Here is a 24764-nt window from a genome sequence, read left to right on the forward strand (position 1 = left end):
GGGGGAGAAGTGTGTGGCTGTGTGACTAAAAGACAGTACAAGCTAAGCTGAAACTTTGAGAGAAAATTTATTTCCAAGGCCTACCTAAGAGCAGCCTCAAGAGGGCAGGGCTAGCAGTTAGCTGGGTAGGAGCAGAAGTCCCACTTTGTGTCAAGTCCAGTGCTAACAGGGACACCATCACACCACCTTGTTGATGATGACACCAAGTTCTTCAATCTCACATTGGACTTCATCACCCTTCTGTAACACAGTAGGCCATAAGGCTTTTAGCCTTTGGCTCCTGAACACGCTCTCCCCCTTACCACCACAAGCTGCTTTACATCTTTCCACCATTTCCTCCTAACTCTCATCTTTCCACCATTTCCTCTTCTAAACTAACTTACCTTGAGGAAGACTGGAGGCTTCCTAAACATGCCGACACCTGGAGGTGTCCCAGTCAGGAGGAGGTCCCCTGGGTAAAGAGTGACAAACCTAGGGGAGCAGAGGGTCAAGTCAGACCATGGGCTAAGTGTGGGCTTGTGGGCTTAGTTCCTAGGTGTGCCAGCGGGTGGGGCTGGCTCTGACAGGTTACATCCACTTACTGGGAGACCCAGGCTATCAGATCTTCAGTCTTGAATACCATCTGGTTGGTGTTGCTGCTCTGGACCACCTCCCCATTCACTCGACAGCAGATCTTTAAATTGTGTGGATCTGGAATTCAAAGTTAACACTGGGATTACCCATGTCCAACACCCAGCCTAAAAAGAAAGGAAACTTAGGGAGTATATTTGCTCAGCCTGGTCAGCACTTTACCCTGGGACTTCCTGTACAGACTAGTCCCCTGAACTCTTGCATCAAGCGAGGAAAGGACGGACATCCTATAGTCTCTGAACAGGGAGAAAAACAGCTGATTTGCCTTTAAAAATGGGCATGCAGGGCAGGCAAGATGGTTCACAGGTAGAGTCACTTACTGCCAAGCCTGGGGGCCTGAGTCTTATTCCTGGGACCCATATGAACCTAGGAAGAGAACCAACTCTTGCAAGTTGACCTCTGACCTCCATGGGCCATGGTGTGCACATATGCATATACAAAAATAGTGTTTTAAAAATAGTACATTCAGGAATATAGAGAGATGGCTCAGTAGCACTGACTGCTCTTCCAGGGGTCCTGAGTTCAATTCCCAACATCCCCATGGTGGCTCACAACCATCTGTAATGGGATCTGATGCCCTCTTCTGTTGTGTCTGAAGACAGAGACAGAGTATTCATGTACATAAAACTTAAAAAAAAATAGTATATTCATTTAGTTATGAATTACACTAATTCTCTACATAGTTAACATATTTCACAGTAAAATAAAAATAGAAGAAATAGGAAAAAACCAGGCATCAATCCACAGCAGAGGCTGGTAATTATAGATCTGCTATCCTGAGGGGCTTACCCATGGAGCCATGCCACACCCCATGGATGCATTACCAGAGGATATGTGAGGTCCTATTGGTGCTCTACCTCCCTTGCAGAAAATGAACAGGTTTCATAATGGCCATTCTCTACCATGCTAAACAGCCAGTCTTACTCCTTCCAGCTTAAGGACTATCCCATATCCCAGATGGAGGTGGGTGGAGAAAGCCCCTTCTCCCAAGTACAGTGTTGGTTGTAGTACACAGCAGCTGCAGCTGCTCTAAGAGGCTCTGGAAGGAAGCTGTACTGAGAGCTAGCTCACAGCCAAGTCTGGGAACAGCAGTGACACTGCAGCTCTGTGTATAGCTGTAACCAGAGTCCTTGCTAGAGCACTTTTTGTCCTGACACTCAAAGGTATTGCACATCGGAGGGCACAAGCCACAAAGACTAGTGACCTACCTGCTATGGTATCCTTGGTAACCAAGGCAGGGCCCAGGGGGCAGAAAGTATCAAAAGTTTTTCCCAGTAACCACTGCTTTCCATTTCTCATTTGCCAGTCCCGAGCACTCACATCATGAGCCACAGTGAAGCCAGCCACGTGAGCCATAACATCTGTGGCCTATTGGGACAGGATATTTGGCCAGATAAGGTTACATCACAGGTGACACAACCTCTAGAACAAAGAATCTTAAAGCCATTATCACACATTAGCACCAGGGCTAGCTGCAGGTGGTGTATGAAAGCCCAGTGTGTTCCACTGTAAGACAGCACCAGTGTGTGGGGGTATGGCCAAGACTGCTGCTCCTCCCTGATCTGGGAGCCCCCTTCCACCTCACCTTGATGTGTTTGCCTTTCTTTCCAATGACCACGGCCATCTCCACCTCCCAGTCAACTTCCTGCAAAGTGGGAGAGGACAAGTGAGCTGCAGAGGCTATAAGGTAGACCTCAACTTCTAGAACCAGGATGAAGGGAATGACATGTGGGTGTGACTTGCAGATCATAACTCTGGGCAGTGGTAAACAGCACCACTGAACGTGACTAGGAGATCAACACATGTCTGAGGAACTGAGTTTACACTCACTCTTGACGCCTGCAATGAAGAGTGATTGATGGCAAGTAAAGACAGAAATATGTAACTACTATGTGCTATAAATGCATTATAGCACATAAAGTATTGACTCATTTAAGTAAGACTGAGATCCTGGAATAAATGTATTTAAGGGGCTTAAATAAGTAACTCACAAGAAGAAATGCACATAGCTACAAAATGTCAGCAAATGCTAGGCTCTGAAGTGAGCAAAATGCAACTGGAAAGAACTTAAAAATTTACTCTTTCCTGGCTGTTTTTTATGGTAATGAGAACTGGCAGTTCACCTGAACCCAGGTGCTAGCCTGTGCCACTAAAGGAAGCAGGCTTCTCAGGGAAATGGCTGACTAGTGCAGGAGAAAGTACAGAAGAGCCTTCAGTGAAGGCCAGAAAGTAAAGATGTGCTCAAAAGGGAAGTCAGCAGGATGGGTCCACTGCCCAAACTGGGTTTATTTATATTAAGAGGAGAAAATGAGAAATTCAAATAAATACTAAAAGCTGGATGCAGAGGGAGGGATAGGAGATGGTTCAGCAGGTAAAGGTGCTGGCCACAGAAGCCTGATGATTCAAATTCAGTTCCTAGAATACAAATAAAAAGCTGGATGCAGCAGCACACATCTGCAATTCCAGCAGAGGAAAATTACCTAGCTTAGGAACCAGCTAGCCTGGGGCATACACAGAAACAGGAGACCCTGCCTGCCTAAACAAGGTGGAAGGTGAGAGTCCATAGTGTGGGGTGGGGTGAGGGTAGGGAGAACATCACAAATTAGAGACTAAAGAGACTCTCAGTTCTTTCAGGACCCAGGTTTGTTTCCTAGCACCCACATCAGGTGCTCACAGCTGTTTGTAACTCCAGCTCCAGGGTCCTACATCCACTTCCAGACTTGCAGGCAATTATGGAAGTGAGTAAATGAACTAGTAAACAAATGGTACACTTGACAACACCTGACGTGGGAGCCTCCTGATGGGCTGCCATGGGAAACAGGTCATTTCCTGTGCAGGATGCCTCAGAAAACTGCCTCAGCTGAGTCTGATCACAAGGAAATAAGGCAAAACTCTTCAAAAAGTGTCAGGAAAGGAAACCATGAAGCAACCTCAAATGTGTTAGGAAGAAGTCTGAGTGGGATGAGAGGTGTTCTTGAAGGAATCTGGACAAGGTACACGTGTGGCAGAGACACAGCCAGGATGGACAACACGGGGCGCGGGGGGGGGGGGGGAACCTAAAAGAATAAAAGATGTTCTCCATGGAATCGGGACAAGGTGCACGTGTAGAGACACAGCTGAACAAGCAACACAGGGAGAATGTGAAGCAAAATGTGCATAGCAAAGTATAGGCAGCAGGAATACTGGTGGCTTTATCTAGATTATTAATATACTTTATTGTAGAAGATTACTTTTGTAATTGGGAAAGGTGAGAGTTAATTCCTCCTGTCACCTATACCTGAGGCTGTATTAGTACAGTAAAATCTTCTCTAGTATAATATATTACTCAGTGACAGGTTCCCTTAAGACAACTGTTCTCAACCCTTGAGTCACCACCACAGGGGTTACATATCAGATATTCTTTTTTTTTTTCAGATATTCTTGCATATCGGATACTTACATTATAATTTATAACAGCAAAATTAAGTAGCAACAAAATAATTTTCTAGTTGGAGGTCACTACAACTTTATATTAAGGTGTTGCAGCACTAGGAAGAGTGAGAACCACTGCTCTAAGGAAATGGTGCCTATGCTGGAGTCCAGTGACCTGGGTGGTGAGGAGTACTAACCTTGCTCTCTGGTGGGAGGACGATCTCATCATAAGGCCCCACAATAGAGCTGGAGAACTTGCTGAAGATGATGGGATACTTGGGCACCCGCACATTCTGTTCTCGGCAGTGGTCTGCATAATTCAAGCCCACACATATCACCTTGTCTGGCCGGGTGACAGGGGCCAAGAAGGTCACCTGTGACCGAGGGATGACAGGCAACTGGGTTGCCAGGGCTCTGCAGAGATCAAGCAGGAGAGGGGCTAGCTGGAACAGGGTGGGAATCCCAGAGCAGGCTGGGGAGAGCCCTCCACAGTTAGGACTTTTGCTTTTTGCATTTTCTAGATCTTTCACCTATCTGTAAAAGACTCAGTCCTTTTGCAGCAAAGCACAGTGGCATTCATCAAGTGCTCATTTTTTCCCCACTTGGGTAATTGTTGCGCATGTAGAAGCATGTGAAGGGTACACATAGGAGTGAGTGGAACGGTCTCCCTCACCCCTTCTAGTTACCATGTCCCTCCCTGGAGACAACTCCTGTGTCCTGCATAGCTTATACCAGCTGCAGTGGAACACCCTTCTCATCTCATGGTTTTGTATATGAATGACAGAGTATGTTATGCATTTTAACATATTTGGTGTTTCACTAGAACACAAAGTCCCCTCTGCCCCCTTTGTTTTCTTTGAGACAGGGTTTCTCTGTGTAGCCTGGAACTCACTGTAGACCAGGCTGGCCTTGAACACAGAGATCCACATGTCTTTGCTTCCTAAGTACTGGATTAACGGCATCCTCCTCATGGCTGCTATCCTACACTGTCATCACATACTGGGTTCCTAATAACAGGAAAGGAAGTGGTTTCTAACTTTTAAGAAAATGACCACTTGGGATCATAGTGCTCTGGGTAACTGTCCCACTATTCTATTTCTGCCACTCGGCTGGGTGAAAACACCTTCTTAAAGGGCTTTTAAACTACTGTTTGACTCTTTAGACTGACTATTCCATGACTGGCTTCACGGTCATTCCCAGTTAATGTAGCACAAACTTGGGGGATCTCTTTCCTTTAATGGTCTAAACCACGCCCCCATCTTCCCAAGAGGGTTCTCTTAGGGCCTTGTGCCAGGCTCTTCCAGTGGGAAGGACTTAGCCTCTTGGTAGGCAGTATAATGAGGTAAGGTCCTCACTACACAATCAAATAAATTAATCACCCTCCCTGAACCTCAATTTCCCTCTCTGTAAATTAAAAGTGTTGTTATATAAGGTACAGTCATATAAACCTCTAATTCAGTCCCAGCATTCAAAGGCAGAAGGCTCTTCAGTTCAAAGCCTGCCTGGGCTACATAGCAAGATGCTGTCTCAAAAATGGGAAGACGTATATTCCTATTAGCTCTTTACTAAAAGAACAAATTAAAGAGAGATCCCCTGCTCCTTTGCAGAGGAGCTACCTTCAGGTTCTGATTCTCAGGGCAGGAGAGGGGAGGGAACTAGGGCAAGACTGCCTGTTTGCTTACCTTCTTGCTACTGAAAGAGTAGTCTCTCCATGCTCCAGGAACTGAACCATTGTCTTGGGGAGTGTTGGGTCGAAAGTGTTTAAGTCTACAACTCCCCCACCAATCCCTGACTCCAGGCCTAGGTGGGGCTCTTCCAGGTGAGGTGCCTGGAACTGTACCAGTCTCATGTTTCTGGAGGGTTGACAGGGCCTCTTCTGAACCTTCAGCAGAGCTTCGAACAACCTCCTCCTACCAAAGCCCAGCATCAAAGCCTAGAAGGAAAGAAGCAAGCCACAGGAGACAGGACTGTAGAACCATCATGAAGATCCCTCGTTCCTTTGCCCCTTCAAGCATTCCCAGCATGCCACTTGGGAAGTGCTCGCACAGGTTGTTTCACCCTGTTACACTTCAAAAAGTCAGAATACAGATGACTATGTCAGGCTTTAAGCTAGCCCTAGGGATCCCAGCCTTTCCTCAACCAGTGTTTCCTGAAAGTTCCCACTGCTGCAGGCAAGTGGGCCAACTTGGACCGGCCGTCTGCATGCTGGGGTAACAGATATGAGCGACTGATATATACAAGCCTCATGTGTTGAGATGATGTTATGAAGATAGCTAGGCTGCTACTTCTAACTTTTAGAGGAAGTCCTCCTTAACTGGGGAAGGCTAAACTGCAGGACTAGGAATCAGCCCCAAGTTAGGCAAATGGCTATTGCTAGAAATGGCTTCCCAGCTACCTCATACAACTTTTAAAAAAGTACTTACTTGGTCCCATTGCCCTCCGAATTAAACACTTTCTTCCACTCACATGCTCAAACTAGAGCCAGCTGGCCTTGGCTCAGGAGCTACCTCAATCCCCGCTAGTGGGTACCAGTTTCTGCTCTTGGTGCACAGGGAGACTCAGGGTACCAAGAGGCCAGATACTTAGCCTCACACATTGCTCAGCCATCTCCCTGGGTTCAGTAGCAATGTCTGTCTCTTTAACTACTGAGCCTACACTGTTGCTCTGTGTATGGAACACAGGCCTGCCCTGCCTCTGTTCACTGAACAGATGGAAGATGCAAGGGGCTTGACTTTTCAGTGATGATCAACTTTGGGAAGTGGCTGGATATGTCTTCCTCAGATCCAGACCTCTTGGATATCATCAGGGCCTGCTTTGAGTTCCAGGCTCCACCCAAAGTTAAGCTTCATTCTCATGCTGCTTTTGTTTTTAATGGTAGGGTGCTGGCCTGGAAGGCGCATGCTACCTTGTGCTATACCCCAGCTAAAGTACACTCTATGTCCTCACCCATTCCCTTACTTTGCCTTAGTCTAGGTCTGGTCTTCATGCTTTGTCAGAGTCCTCTCCCTTCTGAGTATCTTGCTTTTAAAACCAGTATGGGGCTAGGAAGTCAGCATGGCTGCTCAAGTGCTTCCACTAAAAACATGATGAGTTAAATCCCCAGAAGCCATGTAAAAAACTTTGTACACGGTGGTCTATGCTTGTAATCCCAGCGCGGGAGAGGTGCAGACAGGTAGATTCTTGGGGCTTGCTAGCCAGCCAATCTAGTCTGATTGTTAAGTTCCAGGCCAATGAAAAACTCTGTCTCAAAAACTAAGGTGGACAGCATACACATACACACACACACACACACACACACACGTCTTTATACTAAAAATGAGAGAGACCTGTGAGATGTAGCTATCTCAGTCCTGAGCTCTTGGTGCTCACCTGGTTAAGCCAACCTACCCTGTTCAGGATCACCAGAGTGCCAGCTTGCAAATCTGGCCAGAAAACCAAAGGCTTTCCATCTCTGGCTCTGTTGTTTTACAAGTACCGCCATGCCACAGTCTAAAGGCTGTTCCAGCATATGTGATCAGTCACACCGAACACTAAAACAACAGGATTGTCCCGGGTAAAAGCTAAGTGTTCCACTTTCGATGTCTACATAATTCTCTTGACTGGGGCTGGCAGGTGTTGCTGGCCCAATTTTACAGATGAACACACCACGGCTTGGATAACGTAAGGAGTTTGGTTTGCCTAAGGTTAAAGGGTCATACAGCTAAAAGAAAACTAGTATTTGAATCCATGTCTAGATGACATTGAGGTTCTTAATTCAAAAGCAAGATACTTCCCAAGCAAGATAATCTTGTCTCAATCTGCCTACTCCTCTCAGGCCCTAACTGCTACCAGCCCATGGTCATGGCCTCAGAGATAAGGTTGAACGCCTGCTCTCCGATAACTCTAAGCCCGGCTGATTGTGCTTCACTGACGATGAATCCGTGACGGGCGCTCACAGGTTCTTTCATTCTATCCTTATAACAGGATTCATAGAATAGGAAGCAGCCCTGAGGCTTCCCGAGGTAAAGTCACCTGGCAAGGTGGCACTGTTGTGTAAGAATCACTATGATTCACAGCACAGGAATGGGCTGCCTGAGAAGCAGCGCCCTGCGTGCGACCCTGCTGATCTCCGCTCTCTGGGAACCGAGGTCGGCCACTCGGCTTGCGACCCTGCTGATCTCCGCTCTCTGGGAACCGAGGTCGGCCACTCGGCTTCCAATGTCCGGTTCACTTCCCTCTGAGCTGGTCTATTCTCAGCTTACCTGGTCGCTGCAGCCGGACTTGTCCGGCTTCCCGTGCTGTCAGCCGACGCCTGCGGGGCCGCAGGTCAAGAGGGGCGGGTGGAGAAGCCACAGCCAGTACCTTAGCAAACCCTTAACTCTTCCAAGGGAAATAGGGGCCCCCCGCAGTCGCGATATGTTGACGTCACGAAGCTGTCGCCAATAGGAGGACGTCTGCTTCCTCCCGGAAGTCCGCCCTCCTGCTGCTAGGTACTTCTTTTAGCTACAGAACTCCTAGCAGGTGCGTAGTGTGTCCATTTCGGGAGACTCTCGCTGGCTCCAGGGTGACTAGTAAAGAGATATAATAGTTTTGGCAACTGGTCACAAGACTATCTTGTGGGGTAGACTGGAACTGAGGTAATGGTGGATCAATAACCGGCAGGACCACACCTTGACCAAGACTGCTTAGTTATGCACATCACTTGCTTTCTGTTTGAGAACCATATCAGGACTCCAAAGATGGACTCTGAGGAGTCACTGAACCTTTTAAAATTATTATTATTATTATTATTATTATTATTATTATTATTATTATTATTATTATTATCATTATCATCATTTCTTATTTTTATTATTGTTCTTTCCAGTGTGGCTACATTGGCAAAGTCTTAGTCAGCTTTTCACCTTTTTTTTTTCTTTAATTCACACAATGAAGACAGACGGTAGCCTATCTACTTGTTAGACCTGCCAGGGCTCAAGCTTTGATCCTGACAGCTCCGATGCCAACTTCACCTACCTGTTGCAGCTCCCTGATCTTCACGCACCTTGTTTTAAGGGGAAAAGGATGTGGGGGGGGGGCGATGGGCAAGTCCAGGCAGCAAGCATTCGCATGGAAGCATGCACACAACCACACCCCAAGCCTATGAAAATGTAAAGGGGACTCTGAGAAAGAGGCTCCTAAGTGAATCAAGATGCAGACAGATCATCAGAGGCTTCGGTTGCCCCAGGAAGAAGCACAGGCGTTTATTAGCATAGCCAGGGCTGGCTCATTGAATCCTCCAGTTACTTTTCTTGCTGCTATAACAAAACAGCTGACATAAAACTTAAGGAAAAAGAGGGACATTTTGGATCAGAATTTGAGGGTATAGATCACCATGCAGGGAAGGAGTGATGACAAGACCTACATGGTGCCTCACAACCAGCTGTGACTCCAGTTCTGAGATATCTGGCACTCTTTCTGGCCTGTACAGGTACCAAGCATGCATGTAGTAAACAGACATGCATGCAGACAAAACACCCATATACATAAAAAATATAAAATAAAAATTTGTAAAGAGAGAATAGGAGGGGCTGGCTCATTGAATCCTACAGTTACTTTTCTTGCTGCTATAACAAAACAGCTGACATAAAACTTAAGGAAGAAGAGGGACATTTTGGATCAGAATTTGAGGGTATAGATCACCATGCAGGGAAGGAGTGGTGACCGAAATTTGAGACAGCTGGCTATACCATGGCAGCAATCAAGAATTGAAGAGATGGATGCTGGTGCTCAACTCTCTTTGTTTTTATGCAGCCCAGGTCCTTAGACCACAGCATGGCATCACCTGAAGTTAGAGTGGGTTTAATGGCCTTGATTAACTAACTTGATCTTGATAATTCCTGACACACAATGCCCAGAAGTTTTTGTCCTTTCAGCGACTCTGGAGCTGTCAAGCAGACTATCAATATCTACCACTCAGGCCTTATCTAAATGCACACAAAGCCTTTGGAAGGAACTCAGCGGAGGTCCCGTGGCCAAGCTTGCGTTTGAGAAATCTAAATCAAGGAAGATTGTCTGGGGAGGAGGAGTAGAGCAGATGAGAGCCATGGGGCTGTGCTTCCTGGTGGAGATAGCAAGTACTCAGGAGTGTTCAGGAGAAGAACAGGCTGTCCTCTACAAGAGGAAGGCTCAAGAGGGAAGGACATGCCACTCTGGTTCTTCAGCGGTGGAGCCTCTGTTACCATGGAAACGCAGCTTCTGCAGAGGTGTTGGGTTTGGAAGAGGATGATGAGCCCAGTTTTGGATAAGCTGCAGGTCACATACCTTAGGGATACCCAAAGGCACTTCAGCATCCTGGTCGGAGACAAGAATCCAGAGTGAGGCTTCAGCCTAGCTTTAAAAAGTTAAACCTAATTATAAAGGGAACTCATGGAGGTGGCTGAGATTGTGGTCTGAAATGAATCTCATACCAACCTTCCTCTAAGTCTTGGACAGAAAAATTCTGAAAATCCAAGCTGTGGAGCAGAAGGAAATATTTGCAAATCAAACATCAGACAAGTGGTTTGTCTCCTGCCTCCACAGAGAATTCTCAAAAGTTGGCAAGTGAAAATAATCACATTGAATGGATCATTGGACAAGAGATTTATGCAGATAACTTCACAAAAAGGGACACCCAGATGGAAAAGATACTAAAAGATACTAAAAAGATACTAGGATGGAAAAGATACTAAAGCACATGGATAATTGTGAAAATGCAAAGTACAGTCACAGTGTGACACACCGTACACCTACTAAAACGACCAAAAATCCCTCTCAAGTGTCCACACGATTTGGAAGTACAGGAACTCTTATATACTGATGACAGCATTATAAACCCATACAAAAACTGTTTGTTTGTTAAAAACAAGTGTTCTCCATGTTGCCCTGGCTATCTTCAAACTCACAGAGACCCAGTTACTGGAAACTTACGGTGCTATGGTTAAGGGCGTGCACACACCACCACCACATCATCTTGCCATTTCTCTCCTGTGTATCGACAATATTGAATCTTACCTTTGCTCTGTGCTCCTAGAATTAGGGTCAGTAACCCTAGGGTTGGAGAAATAGCTCAGCTATGAAGAACTCTTGCTGATCGTGCAAGACTAGAGTTCAGGTTCCCACACTCACATCAGATAGTTTTCATCTGCCTGTAACTCTAGCTTCAGGATATGTAATGCCTTCTGCTGGCTTCGACATGCACCAGCACACACACGCACCAGCACACACACGCACATAAACACATTTAAAAAACTCTCCATTTTCTGTATTCCACAAAATAGCTTACTAGAAAGAGCCATTTCACTTGAATAAGACTCCCATGCTCTTGTTTGCCCAAAACAAGGGTAGACACACACCTTCCAAGTGCCCATCGCTACCTCATGGATGATCTGCCTTGCTTGTTCTTACTGTCAGTCAAAGAAAAATACCTGTGCCTGACAAGCCTTGGGCCATCTCCCCTCCTTCCCCAAGCTCCCAGGACCTTCCCTCCACTTGGCTCAAACCATCACACAATCTCAGCAAGGGAGGCCTGATGCTTCTCCTCCTATTCCTAGCCCAGTGCACCATTTATAATCCTTTACATTAAGCCAGTAGTATGCATCTCTCAAGTCTGTGAGCCACTCATGAAATTAATCAAATACAAGGAGGAGATCGGGGAACCAGAACCCTTCAGTCCAATGCTTAAGTGAAATGAACTTGGGCTCATGATTAGCACGGTAAGTTAGAAGAGACTTCTCAGGAACCAAGACCCCATCCTCTGTGGTCTGGTGCTATCTTCAGATAGTATTGAATTGAACTGAATGAGGATATCCCAAGCAATGTTCTCTTCTGCAAAAATTGCTTGAGTGTTTGGTGTGTGAGAAGATCCTCCATGGGCCAGAAGAGATCTGTGTTGTGAACACACAGCAGGAGAAGCTGAGTGGGAGTTGCTTTTCTCATGACAGTGCCAGTCCCCAGAATCGTGTGCTGCCAAAACTGTTCCCTGAGGTCATAACAGCGTTCATATAAAACAGAATTGGGACAGAGAGAAGCAGCAAATGGCATCATATCCAAATAAAACATACACTTCAAACAGTGCAGCCTCTGCCTTCCAGCCACTGGGATAATAGGCGCACGTGACCACCCTGGGGCTTACGTCATGCTGGTGACCAAATACTTTGTGCACAGTAGGCAAGCACTCTACCAACTGAGCTACATCCCAAGTCCAGAGAGAGTTTTCTTTTCTTGTAATCCACAGACGAAGCAGTGTACTAGAGTGGGACCTGGGGTGATGGGCCCCGCAGCGAAGATGTCTCCTGCTCAACCAGTAACTTGCTGCTTTCCCCACATCCACAGGAAAAGAGACTGGTCAGAGGACGAAGCTTGAGAACAGCACCTCTTCCCTCTGAGCTCTACTGGAGAGAAACTTCTACTCAGAGCTGGGAAAGTTTGTCAACAAAGCACGCAACTCCAGGCTTTCACAACGTGGTTGGCTGTCAGGAGCTGAATGATGGCCTGCTCTTTGGGGGCCTTATTTTTAGTTTCTGTATGTTTTACTGTGGTGATGTTTTTCAAAACTAGGAAAAAGTGATGTCTCATGAGGGTGCTGTGCACCGGAGAGGAAGGGCAGGGAGGAGGGAGAAGGGAGGAGGGCAAGGAGGAGGGCTGGGCTGGGCTGGGCTGGGCTTCCAGGAGAGGGTGCTGAGACAGATAGTCCAACTGTACAAGCAGCCTTTCAGACTTGACTCCAAAGGTCCTCAGAGCTAGCTAGCCCCATGACCCAACCCAGGAGCACCTCAGCCACACCCTGGAACTCTGCCTGGGCCCATCCATGGCAGAGTGCTATGCCCCTGCCCCCAGCCTCAGGTGTGCTGCTCCTGCTGCCTCTGGGGAATGCCTCTGACACCCTGGCAGTCCTAGACCCCCTCCTACTTGTAAGACATTCCACAAACAGAATAGTTGTCCTGACTCTCCATTCCCACCCCCCCACCCCTGCCCCCACGCCTTCAGCTGGGCCACAGGAATCTGGAAAGCACATTGACCTTGACATTAGCAGTTAAAAATTTTCCAGCCAAGAGCGCTGGACATCCAGTTCTGACAGGCTATGTCAGAGGGTGGGTATTGGGAATACTTTTAGGGGCTTTTAGAAGTGAAAGAATCCAGACACTGAGAGTGAGGCACTTAGGATACAGTCTGAACTTTACCTCAAAGGGTTGGGCACCCCCTTTCCTTCCTTCCCTCCACTCCTGCTCCCTGGGGTAGTACCTGTTCCCTCACTGGATCTGTTCCCAGTCGTGCAATGGTGAAACAACTAGGTTGGCTACCGGAAGAGCTTCCTTTCCCAGCATTCCAAGCATTTCCCAGCTAAGGGCTACCTGGGCCTCAGCTATAATCATTCCAGATCCCCCCAGCCAATCACAGCCATCCAGAGCACACTGACTAGCTTAGGCCTGACTTTGTTCTCCACTGGAGGTGAGGGCCAGGAGCTTTAACTCCCTGTCTTAGTGCATCAGGAAAGTGTGTCAGTGGGTATGGAGGCCCAAGACTAGTACTGTCAGGAGGCTTGTCCACTAGAGAGGGACAAGAGAGACATCCCTAGAGCACTGCAAAGAAGCGGCATCTACAGAGCTGACTGTGTACACAGCAGTACTGTGGAGGGCTCAGTGCTATGGTTCCCGGGCTAGTTACCTTACCTTGGACAAGCTTTATCCCTCAGAACAGATGTGGATCTTACATTGATAGTTCCATGGTGTTCATAGTTGTTCAAAGGAGTTGGACAAAGGGGGCCCTGAGCAGAGAGTCATGTGAGACTGGGGCAGGTGAGAAGGAAGTTTGGTTTCAAGAAGACAATAGGGGGCTGGAGAGATGGCTCAGTGGTTAAGAGTACCGGCTGCTCTTCCAGAGGTCCTGAGTTCAATTCCCAGGAACCATATGGTGGCTTACAACCATCTGTAATGAGATACAATGCCCTCTTCTGTGTGTCTGAAGAGAGCAGTGGTGTACAAGTATACATAAAATAAATAAATCTTTAAAACAGAAGAAGAAGAAGAAGAAGAAGAAGAAGAAGAAGAAGAAGAAGAAGAAGAAAAGAAGACACAACAAAGGTGTCTAGCTGTTGCCTGGGAGCCAAGCCTGAAGACTGACTGACACCCTCAGCAGGTCTGGCAGCAGTGGAGAAAGGTGTGGCTTGTATGGTCCACTTGTGGTACCTCCACCTCCAAGAAGAGGGTGTCAGGCAGGGGCTGCTCAGCACTTGGCCTTCGTTAGATTCTGGGATGGTAGGTGAATGTGGGGTGAGCTTTCTCCACATCTTGATCCTCCTCAGACACATGTTACTTCTGGCCACTCTGGCTCTGGACCCAGGCCACACCCCTCTCTGGGTGTTGGTGGTCCAGAGGAGAATGGTCTCCTCTGTTTGTGAACCACAGGCTCAGCACATTCCTTTCATAACCCCTGCTTTGGACAGATCCAGGGAGCTGAAGGACATACATTACCAAGCCATTTCTCCTCTTTGGAGATACCTGATGCCTGTGGAGGCCAGTGGTTGGCATCAGGCCTTCCTCTATTATTCTTCCTCTTGTGTATGGATGCATGTGAGTGTGTGTGTGTTCCAGGCAAGTTCGTAAATTGCATTCATTTCATGCAGGGTCATATGTTTGATTGAACAGAAAGGATATTATTGTTTCCCATACTTTACACAGGTGCCATCAAATGAGTCGGTGTTCAGGCCACAGAGTAACTGCAGAAGTGAAGCGAGACTCATGGTTCCCATACTGCACCTGAGCCACACAGAGCCACACAGAGAATCTGCATTCAAACAAACTGACTGATGCATGTGATACAGTTTTAGAAACCTAAATTCTGAGCCTCACAGATATTTACAATTTTTAAATACTACTTCTCCTCCTCTTCCTCCTCCTCCTCCTCCTCCTGCTCTTCCTCCTCCTCCTCCTCCTCCTCCTCTTTCTCCTCCTCCTCCTTCTCCTCCCCTTCTTCTTTCTCCTCCTCCTCCTGCTCCTTCTCCTCTTCCTGCTCTTCCTCCTCCTCCTCTTCCTCCTCCTCCTCTTCCTCCTCTTCCTCCTCCTCCTCTTCTTCCTCCTCCTCCTCTTCCTCCTCTTCCTCCTCCTGCTCCTCCTCCTCCTCCTCCTCCTCCTCCTCTTCCTCCTCCTTCCTCTGTGAGAGAGCGTGATCCCAGTGCTCTCATCCCAGAGATGCTTCTCTGGAGAGGAAGGACAGTCAGAACTTGGTGCAGTTAATTATCCTAGGATTTAGTTGACCCATCAGGAAACACACATTTTCTATCATTTTTGACTTCCAGAACTGTGTATGAGGAATAATTAAGTTATAAAACCGCAACATAGTCTCCATTACAGGCGTTTGTCCTCAATGGAAGACAAAGACAATTAAGACAGTCTTAAGTGTTGTTTAAGATGTGCCTCTTTTTTCTGAAGCTATTGTTATATAATTAAAGGTCCCACACATGGACGTGCTGGCAGAACAGTTACTCAGAGATTGTGCTCTGATGGTGGAGGGGCATGTGAATTAGGACAACAATCAGGACATAAAGTTCCTGGGATGTTGCAGGCAGCTGAATGATGGCTGAAGACCTAAGATAAGGCAGATGTAAAAGTATCTTTTATATTCTCCTGCCCTAATTGTTGTCTCTGAGGCTTACTGTCTCTGTCTGAGATAACCCAGGCCTAGTCCTTGAAGCCTCTAACCTCCATACAATCTAATCTAGGCCTAGAATGTTTTCAGCTGCTGAGACTTACTGCTGAATAAGTGTATCCTTTCTTGTTCTTTCTGAGCTCTGGTTGGTTCAACTCAGCTATTCTGGCTCAAACTCCTCTCCAAGCTGACTGATGCAATCTGGCTTCTCTCTTAGTCTCTTCTGAATTTCTCTGCTTGGCCTCAAACTAACTTCGTACATATGTTCAAACCTTCCGACTTCGCATTCTCTGGCTCATTCTGTCTTTACCTGTGTCTAATTTGTTCTCCCTTTAACTCATCTCTGTAAAACGCACTTGATAAAACTGCCTCCTTCCTTTTCTTCTCTCTCCCTCCCCCCCCTCTTTTAATGAGAGTTGGGCATATCCTATTCTGTCAAATCTTTCTCTGATTCGTTAGTTTGTCTACCACTCAATTAGACATCATTTTTAAACATGGGCACTTCCTTCTACAAACCAACTTTACCTTCATTGTTTGGGATTAAAGGTGTATGCTGAGGGCTTGTCTGTATTCCAGCCAGAAAGATTAAAGATATGTGCTAAGGGCTGAGTCAGACCATAACTAGAAACAGGGTTTTTTATTTTTCCAGTAAATAACACAATCTTGGGATTCACAGTTTGATCAAATATCTGGCAACCAGCAGCTGTCATGGTTATGGAGAGAATTTTAAAATAAATATTTATGAGTTAGCTTTGAATATCTAGAATTTTGTTGGAAATTACAATTTCCAGGTAACTTGATTAAATGACACACTGACCACACGAGTGTCTATTGAGTGACATTTCCTGAGGATAAAGTTGGGAGTCTGCTTTAGTGTTTGAGACAGGATCTCTCACTGAACATGATCATACTGACTGCTGTTCTGGCTGGCCAGTGAGCTCTCAATATCCTCCTGCACTGGAGTCCATGTGCACCACGACACTGAGCTTTTTACGTGGACGCTGGGATCCGAACCCATGCTTACACAGCCAGCTCTTTCCCTGCAGAGCTATCTCTCTGGTGCCTGACATGCTTAGACATGGCTCTTTGGGGAAAGCAGGTCTTACATCATCTCTGACAAGTTTGGCCTACCAACCTGTGGCCCAGGTGCATTCCTCAGAGCCACAACCTTGCACTTCCTTCACTGCCCCCTGGTGTCTCTTGGAGACTTGAGTCCCCACCCCCACTCCCCCACCCCGGCAGCGGAGACTGTAGCACATTCCCCCGGGGTTCCCTCATGCTATGGCCCGGTGTATGGGTGGGGTCTGATAAATCAGCTCAGTGTCTCCCTTAACTTAGGTTCAAGAAAAGCCACTTGACAGGCAGGGCAAGAAGAGCTGGGTAGGAAGGATGTAGAAGCCCAGGCAGACCAGACCAGTGGTGATGAGACAGCAGAAGAGCATACGGCCCTGCGATAGGCCTGCAGGTAGCCTCTGAGGGTGGCCTCTGAGTTTGAAGGACAAAGGCTGGTGCTGATGTTCCTGAAGGTTCCAGGTCACTGAACAAAGGTCAGACTCGAGAGTCCTGACATTTCGTAAATAACTCTGCCTCCAAGGATGAGGGTGTAGATGTTGTGACGTTCAGTCCTGTGAGAAACTGCCTCTCAGCCCATTGACACTCCTTCCTAAGGTCCCCATAGACTTCTGTCTTCTTCCTGCCTCCTGGAGCTTAGAGGGGCCCAGCTGGCAGAAGTGAGGGGGGGTTCTCAAGATTTTTTCCCGCAAGATTAGAAAAGGCCAAGTGGTTATGTGTGAGAAGTTCTCTGTGTCCTGGCTAATAACACAGGAGGACACAGCTATGGGTCCCCTATTTCCAATACCCAGTTTGGTTTCCTGTGGATGCATTTACGGAATTACTTCTTCATATACTCTGTGCATGGTGCTTTTTATTTTTTTTTAAACCCCGATGAGGATGAGGCAGAAATAGGAAAATGTCTTTGGAACTTGGAAGGAAGTGACAGATCCTTTCCATGTGTTCCCCTGGGACCTTGAGCCAGAGAAGATGAAACAAGAAATGGTGCTGTCTCCCCCTGGTGGTCAAAAGGGGGAGAGCAATCAGATTGTAGACTAGGAAATGCCCTCTAAGTCAGTTCCCTGGTGGTCAGAGTTAGTTTGCTCTGAATCTATTTCTGTTTTAGTCAGATGGTGAGGTGGGTGGTACAAGGGGTGGGGCATATGGATATTAGATCATTAGCTATGGCCTGACTGATGTGGACTGCCCCACCTTAGCAGGCCAGTTCCCACATGCACTTTTGGGGTGACCAAGGAAACTGGAGGCCATCACAAATGTCCTTTATCTAATGGCTTATCAGTGAGTTGTGCTTCTACAGGATGGGGAAATACACAAAAATGTCTCTGCATAGGAAGGACAAAAACACCTGCTAAGAGGCCACTGAGGGAGCCAGCCTGAGCTACATAGTGAAACTTTGTTATCAAAACAGACAACCCCCAATTGTCAAAAATTATCAAGATTTTTTTTTTTCAGTTAAGGAAATTGAAGTTCAGTGACATTGTACTCAACATGAGTCAGAAAGTTCCAGAGTAAAAGCACAGGACTTATGCCCTATATGTCAAATGCCTTTGGGGGCATGGGACTGTGTTAAGGGATTCCTGGGATCATGTGGAATGCAGCCCAGAGATGGTTGGATCAGCCTTGACACCTGTCTCAAGGAGCAGCCAATCCATAGGCTGGTAAGAAACCTGCCCCAGCATCCTAGGGGCTGAGATTACATGTGTGAGTTAGCACACTCAGAGGAAGTGGTCAGAGCAGTCAGTTCCTCTGGGGCATGTGTCCTTCAGAGATAAACAAGACCCTATGGGAGCAGGAAGATGGTGCTCATGACAGAGGGGAGAGGCAGAGGAACCATGGTTCGTGGAAACAGCCTTTGGAGACCCAGTGTTCTAGAATACAGAAGGGCCTGACCCCAGTTGTCAGGTTGCATGCTCAAGTAAGTCTGGCTCTGCAGTATAGTCTATCTCTCTCCCTCTCTCTCCCTGTGTCTCTCTGTCTCTGTCTCTCTGTCTCTATCTCTCTTTCCCTGTGTCTTTCTGTCTCTTCTCTGTCTTTTTCTCTCTGTCTCTCTCTGTCTCTCTGTCTCTGTCTTTCTGTCTTTCTGTCTCTGTGTCTCTGTTTCTGTGTATCTGTCTCTGTCTGTCTGTTTGTCTCTCTCTCTCTGCCTGTTTCACAAGGGAGGAAAGTGGAGGAGTAAGATTGTGTGGCTTGTCTGGATCATACAGCCAACTGGCTCAATAGACTTTGTAGCCAACAACTGTCATGGAGGAGCACAGGGTGCTACTGACTGCCCTGTGTACATAAGGCTGGCTCTCAACCTTCTGGGATTGCCTCACGGTCCTCACCTTGTTCTATTATCCACTCATCCCTCTGCTGTCCAGTAGGGCCACTGACAAGGTATACAACCTCCCATCACCTCCCTGCTCCAAGCATCTACCTGTTCAGCCACTAACAACTCCCTGCCCACCATCCTCCAACCACTCCCTGGGCAGAAGTGAGCTCCTTCTCTGCTGTGCTACACATGCAGATACATATACAAAGTCTCATGTAGCCCAGGCTGGACTCAAACTGGCCATGTCACTGAGGATGACCTTGGTCCTTCTGCCTCTACCTCCCGAGTGCTGGGATGAGAAGCATGTGGTGCTTTACATCCCTAGCCCACATAAACTGGTACCCAACTCAGGGCTTTGTGAAAGCCAGGTGAGCACGCTACCAACTCAGCTACCCTGACATCTCTCTTCTGTTTCCTTTTCTATATGGCCTGTCTTCCTTTGCCAAAGGACACCCAGAAGTGAATTTCTGGATTGGGAAGAAAACTGATCTGGCAATGAAATATAAATGACATCTCAGAAAGCCATGGTGTCCCACAGCCTTTATGTATTTATGACTCTAGCACTGGAACATCTACTGAAGGTCCCTAAGACCCATGATGTGTGACATTTTTTTTTCCCTCAGTCATATCACACTGGGAGCCTGGAAATTTCTGGGCATTTGCTTCCTCAAATTGTATTCACTTACAAGCCACTGGGCAGGAGTCATAGCTAACAGCAGCAGCGAGGGAATGGCTGACTAACCATTCAGATGAAGCTGAAGAGAGTCCATCTCCTTTGTCAAGTTTCTTTTATTAAAATATATAGGACTGAATATTGGTGGGCGCTGAAACAGGAACCACCCTTCTAGGCTGCACCCAAGGGAGACGCTTCTGCCATGCAGACATGCGGCCAGTCTGTGTCCCTGCAAAGGGGACAGACCCCTCCAGGTTGGGCGTGCAGCCAGAGGCTAAGGGATGCAGCAGGTTAGAGTGGTAGCCTTCTCCGTGGCCTTGGCTTCTCACAAGACAGGGACCTCAGTGGGAAGAGCCAGGCTGGGGTAGGGAAGGTCCCTGAGCCAGGGAGAGTAGATGGTCTGTAGACAGGGTAAAGGGAGCCCCCAGTCAGGATGGAGATGGGGTCAGTGAAGCCCTGAGAGGGGGGTCCACCTGTGTATAGGGATATTGTCACCCTGTCCTTTCTCTAAGGATCTCCCTTATCTTGGGGCTGGCCTTCTGGGGAACACTCTCGGACTCTTAGAGACAGGCCTGAGCAGAGACCGGGCTGCAGGTGATGGAATGTACTTTCGTGGGAATGTTCCTCCAGGGAACACGCTGCCTGGGACACTGTCCCTTCTGGGGGAGGCCTGGGGAGGCAGGAACAGCTCTCTCTCTCCGCCTGAGGGTCTATTGGCTTGTTGCCTGGTCACAGGTCCCCAGCCCTCAGGGCCAGCTAGCTCCAGCTAACATGGACTCCGATCCCCGGGGTGCAGCCCAGGCAAGCAGAGTTCGCAGATTTGTGCTTTAGAATGTTGGCGAGCTGGGCTGGGAAAGGGCTGTGAGATCCCCAAGGCTCTGAGGCACAGGATGAATTTCTGAGCATCTTCCTCGGCCACTGAATCAGGGCTGCAGGGACCCAGCCCCCCCCCCCTCCACCTAGGGTCCCCTGCCTCCCCTTGAGGGCTTGGCCTGAGCTGCTAGGATGTTTGTGCTTTTTGTATCGGTTGGGATGAGCCTGCTCAGGGGCAGCCGCCGAGGTGTGGCCGATCCACTGTGTTAAGGAACTGGGAGGGAAGTGGCCAGGGTAAAGGAAGGGGATGCCCCCTCCCAGGCCTCTCCCATTACAGTCCAGCTCCCTGGCTATCGGTCCCTGAGCCAGGTGATCTCCCCAGAGAACCAAAGGGGACGTTGGAGAGGCCAGCCTGCTGCCGGAAGTTGGGAGATCTCCACCAGCCACATTCCCATTGGCCAGTAGTCTTCACCCAGTGGGATGGACAAACTGTTTCCTCAGTTTCTCCAAAGACCTCAATCCTGCCCTACTCTTAAAGGAGGACCTAGCCCAATGGCCCCTTACTCTCTAAGTTCACACCACAACAGGTAGCCTAGCGCTGGGGTTCCAACACCCCAGACGAGCATTAGCATAAGGCTGCAAGCTCAGTTTCCAATGCCATTTCTCCCTCCCCTCTTGGCCCCTGTGGAGTTTCTGGGAGTTTCCTAGGAACATGGGTCCATCGGCAGGAAGTAGCCTGATCTCCCAAGTGGTAGAAAAGACACAGGGACCTTAGCTTTGTAAACCTGGCCCTCTTGATCTCTGAGTTCCTTGTGGGTAACATCTAGCCAGGGCTGGCCATCCCAGAGGCAGCCTTATCTATTGACCTGGGAATAGCTGGGGGTGCCTCCTGGCTGCCACTTCCTTTGCCAAGCCTGAGGAACCATGTGTGTGTGTGTGTGTGTGTGTGTGTGTGTGTGTGACTGTGTCTGTGTCTTGGAAGTAAACTGCTCACTTTTTGCAAATATATTAGAAAAATGTTTCTCATAGAGGCTTCTCCTGTCAGGATTGAGGCTTCTCTGGGTTGAGAAGCAATGACCACCCAGGGTTCCCTCCCACATGTCCTAGATGACGTTCTCAAACAGTTGCATGGAGTTCATGATGTTCTCGTCCTGTATGAAAAAAGGAGAGGTTGGTCAGGAGCTGGGGGCAGGGCAGTGGTACTCCCTAATGCTGACTAACTGCAGATTCCTGTCAGAGACCATGCCTCACTGGGTAGATGGGGCGCTGAGGAGCAGAGGTATGGAGGAGCTAGCTCCAGGGCCCAAGTGCCAAGGTGGCCTAGGGATGGAGCAGGGTCCGGCCACCACGGATGCACAATGCCTCCCCCGGCCCCCCAAACCCTCCCCCCCAGCTATAAGTCAGGTCAGAGACCAGGAGTGGTTCAGAGGTGGGAGGCAGAGGAATGCGCTTCTTGTCCCCATGGATTCTGAGAGGAGGGCCTGCAGTCGTGCCAGGGAAGCTCTGGGTACCTTTCCTGTACTGTGATTCTGTCTGGGGAGGGGGTGGGGGAACTGGGCTCATCACCCTCCTGCTGACCCCATATCTGCTCTCTGGAGATACCATGAGCAGAGCTGAGTGGAGTTCTGGGGGTGGGGCCTGGGTGAATGAGGGAGATGGCAAGTTCAGGAGACATCGAGGAGGACATAGACACAGGAAAGATGAAAGCTTCCCATAAGTGTGGGACCTGAGATCTGAGGACAGCTAACGGCATCCTCCACATGCCCTGGCAGGAACAGAACCCTGTGTGAGGGGGGAGGGAGGAAAAGAGAGAAAAACACACATACACTCAGAGAGAGAGACACACAGAGAGAGAGAAACAGAGAGAGAGAGAAAAGAGAGAGAGACACACATAGAGAGAGACAGAGAGAGAGAGACAGACAGATTGAGGGGGGAGTCAAAGAGAGACAAGGACAGACAGACTACAGAAGGCCCCAAGTCCAGCCCTCTAATGCCACCTACCTTCTGACAAGTCTCCAGAAACTCATCGATAGTCACCACTCCATCCTGGTTCCTGTCCATTTTCTGCAACCCAAACCATACCCAAGGTAAGCCTGTCCCTTTGGACCTTTCCCCATTCCCATCTGAAAACACTGTTGGGGTGGAGGTGGGGCCTTCCTCCAGTTCAACTGGTTCCTTTATTTTCTACCCTTCCCAGCCAACCTTGCCCTTGGATCCTCAGATGGCTTATTTCATGAGCTCCTTGCTAGTTTACCTCAGTTTAGCTTCCCAGCATTCTCTGATAGAAGCCAGAGCTTATGAGGGATAGAATGACAGGGTAAATCTAAACCATTAGTTCCTTCAGCCCCTCCAGAATGGAGGCAACTTCAGTACCACTCAGGTAGGGTGGAAGGAGGGAGCTTGTTCCAAATATATCCCAGAAGGCACTAAAACACTGGTCCCTTCCTTGGGTGAGTGCCAGCGGCCTCTGCATCTAGGCACCCAGGATACTTTATACCCTAATGAACTTCACTGGGACAGGGCCTAGGTTTCATTTGCTTCTCAAGGGACTCTGACCATCAGCTAGGGTGGGAAGGAAGCCTAGTTGCATCTCCTTACTGGCACTGGCTGAGGGCTCACTATGGCTGTCCCCTCCCCTCAGCAAGGCTAGAGCTCGCAGACCTGAAAGAACCTCTCCACGTGCTCCAGGGGTGCGTCTTCTCGCAGGATAGGGTAGGTGTGGCGGCCCATCATGTCGTAGATGGACTTCATGATGGCCAGCATCTCCTGGGGAACAGAGAGCTGCATGAGTCTGCTTCCACTGCGGGATACCTGGGGCCTTTGAGTGTTACCTCCAAGGGCCAACACTACCGCCAGGGCAGTGGTGAGTGAGTCTGAGGGGCCTAGAGAGAGTGAGCTGGGGTCTAGAGAGAGTGAGCTGGGGCCTAGAGAGAGTGAGCTGGGGCCTGGAGAGAGTGAGCTGGGGCCTGGAGAGAGTGAGCTGGGGTCTAGAGAGAGTGAGCTGGGGCCTGGAGAGAGTGAGCTGGGGTCTAGAGAGAGTAAGCTGGGACCTAGAGAGAGTGAGCTGGGGCCTAGAGAGAGTGAGCTGGGACCTGGAGAGAGTGAGCTGGGTCCTATCCAATGACTCCCAAGAGAAACTGGAAATAGATTTATGAACCTGTCTCCAAAACAAGAAGTTATGACTGTTTCAGATAAAAATGTTTGAGCCCAACCAACCACTTGTGAGACTGTGTGGCAAGGTTGCAAGGCAGGGTTGAGAATCATCAGGTTAATGGCTTCAGGAGAGAGAGGAGGGGCAGGCAGGCCTGCCAGCCAGTACCTCCTTGGTGATGTAACCATCCTTGTTAATGTCATAGAGATTGAAGGCCCACTTGAGCTTCTCATGGACCGTCCCACGAAGCAGGATGGAGAGTCCAACCACAAAGTCCTGCAGAGGAGAGGGAGAGGGAGGGAGAGTGAAGAGTAGCAGCCACAGCTGGGATTCCCCTCCCAGCCTACCATGTGACTCCCACTGAAACTCACACTCTTCCAAATGAGGTCCTCCTCCACAGTCAAGTGGTAGATGTGTCTATTTAAGTGGTCAGCATGTGGGTTTGTGTACATGGCAGTGTGTGTGTGTATGTGTGTGTTTGCATGGTAGCCAATTCTGAGTCAAGCAAAGAGATTCAACTGTTAGTTCCATGTCTTGTGCTTATTTTGAACATTTCTACTGTCTGGGGTAATCTTTCAATATATAGGGGTGTTCTATTTCAGGCTACTAAACATCTCCATGTCAAAAGTCCTTTTGCTGTGTATGAATTCCAGCTGTTAATTAAAGCACCTGGAGGGAAGGAGCTTCCCCCAGCCTCCTGGAAGGTGTGAGAAGTAAGCCCTATACCCCACCCTCACCCCTGCTCGAGGATCCTCTTTGGCTATTCTGAGCGGAAGGAAATGTCCTGTGGACTGCAGATGGAGGCTGCAGAGGGACAGGGTAGATCCTCAAGGACTGAGTCCCTACTCCCTGGAAGCCTGTACCACAAGAAGGAGGGACCACGGGAAACAGAAAAGCAATTTGGAAGTAACAGAACAGTCCAGAAGGAGGAAAAAACATAACAAAAATGAAGAGACCCCAGAGGTTAGAACTTGACATGCCTTATAATAAAACTAGGATGCTGTTTAGAGAGAAGAGAGAGAGAAATAATCCAAGACCAGAGAGAACTGGTTGTTAGGAAC

At 48.4% G+C, this 24764-nt stretch overlaps 2 protein-coding genes and 1 long non-coding RNA gene across 5 annotated transcripts in view; 1 reads left to right on the plus strand and 2 right to left on the minus strand.

The window, feature by feature from the left end:
• Positions 1-50: 50 nt before the first annotated feature.
• Fahd2a (fumarylacetoacetate hydrolase domain containing 2A) lies at positions 51-8439 on the minus strand. Its single transcript, XM_031371824.1, has 8 exons — positions 8283-8439; positions 5724-5974; positions 4239-4455; positions 2216-2275; positions 1839-1998; positions 582-690; positions 384-471; positions 51-240 (listed from the first exon to the last, which is right to left on the minus strand). Exons 2-8 carry the CDS (start codon positions 5966-5968, stop codon positions 178-180), a joined length of 942 nt encoding a protein of 313 aa, XP_031227684.1. The 5' UTR covers positions 5969-5974; positions 8283-8439; the 3' UTR covers positions 51-177.
• A 51-nt stretch (positions 8440-8490) lies between these two features.
• LOC116092347 lies at positions 8491-12607 on the plus strand. The gene is made up of 2 exons (XR_004119213.1): positions 8491-8541; positions 12373-12607. It is a non-coding gene; the product is annotated as an uncharacterized LOC116092347 (long non-coding RNA).
• A 7230-nt stretch (positions 12608-19837) lies between these two features.
• The window catches only part of Kcnip3 (potassium voltage-gated channel interacting protein 3), a 66084-nt gene continuing 61157 nt past the window's right edge, over positions 19838-24764 (minus strand). For all 3 annotated transcript variants that reach the window (XM_031371825.1, XM_031371826.1, XM_031371827.1), the window contains 4 exons: positions 23872-23979; positions 23214-23318; positions 22554-22616; positions 19838-21703 (listed from right to left, as the gene is read on the minus strand). In XM_031371825.1, coding sequence (XP_031227685.1) covers positions 21656-21703; positions 22554-22616; positions 23214-23318; positions 23872-23979 — 324 coding nt within the window. In that variant the 3' untranslated portion in view covers positions 19838-21655. The remainder of the gene's footprint in view (positions 21704-22553; positions 22617-23213; positions 23319-23871; positions 23980-24764) is intronic.

Source organism: Mastomys coucha, unplaced genomic scaffold (assembly GCF_008632895.1).
Source record: "Mastomys coucha isolate ucsf_1 unplaced genomic scaffold, UCSF_Mcou_1 pScaffold15, whole genome shotgun sequence".
Lineage (NCBI taxonomy): Eukaryota > Metazoa > Chordata > Mammalia > Rodentia > Muridae > Mastomys > Mastomys coucha.

Bases quoted from the DNA above. Each gene is read 5' to 3' on its own strand.
- Fahd2a (XM_031371824.1), bottom strand. From the start codon at position 5,968: ATGCTGGGCTTTGGTAGGAGGAGGTTGTTCGAAGCTCTGCTGAAGGTT. The intron at 4,456-5,723 runs GTAAGCAAACAG...TGATCTCTGCAG, and splicing joins ACTCTTTCAGTAGCAAGAAG to AGCCCTGGCAACCCAGTTGC. The intron at 2,276-4,238 runs GTTAGTACTCCT...CCCACTTTGCAG, and splicing joins TCCTCCCACCAGAGAGCAAG to GAAGTTGACTGGGAGGTGGA.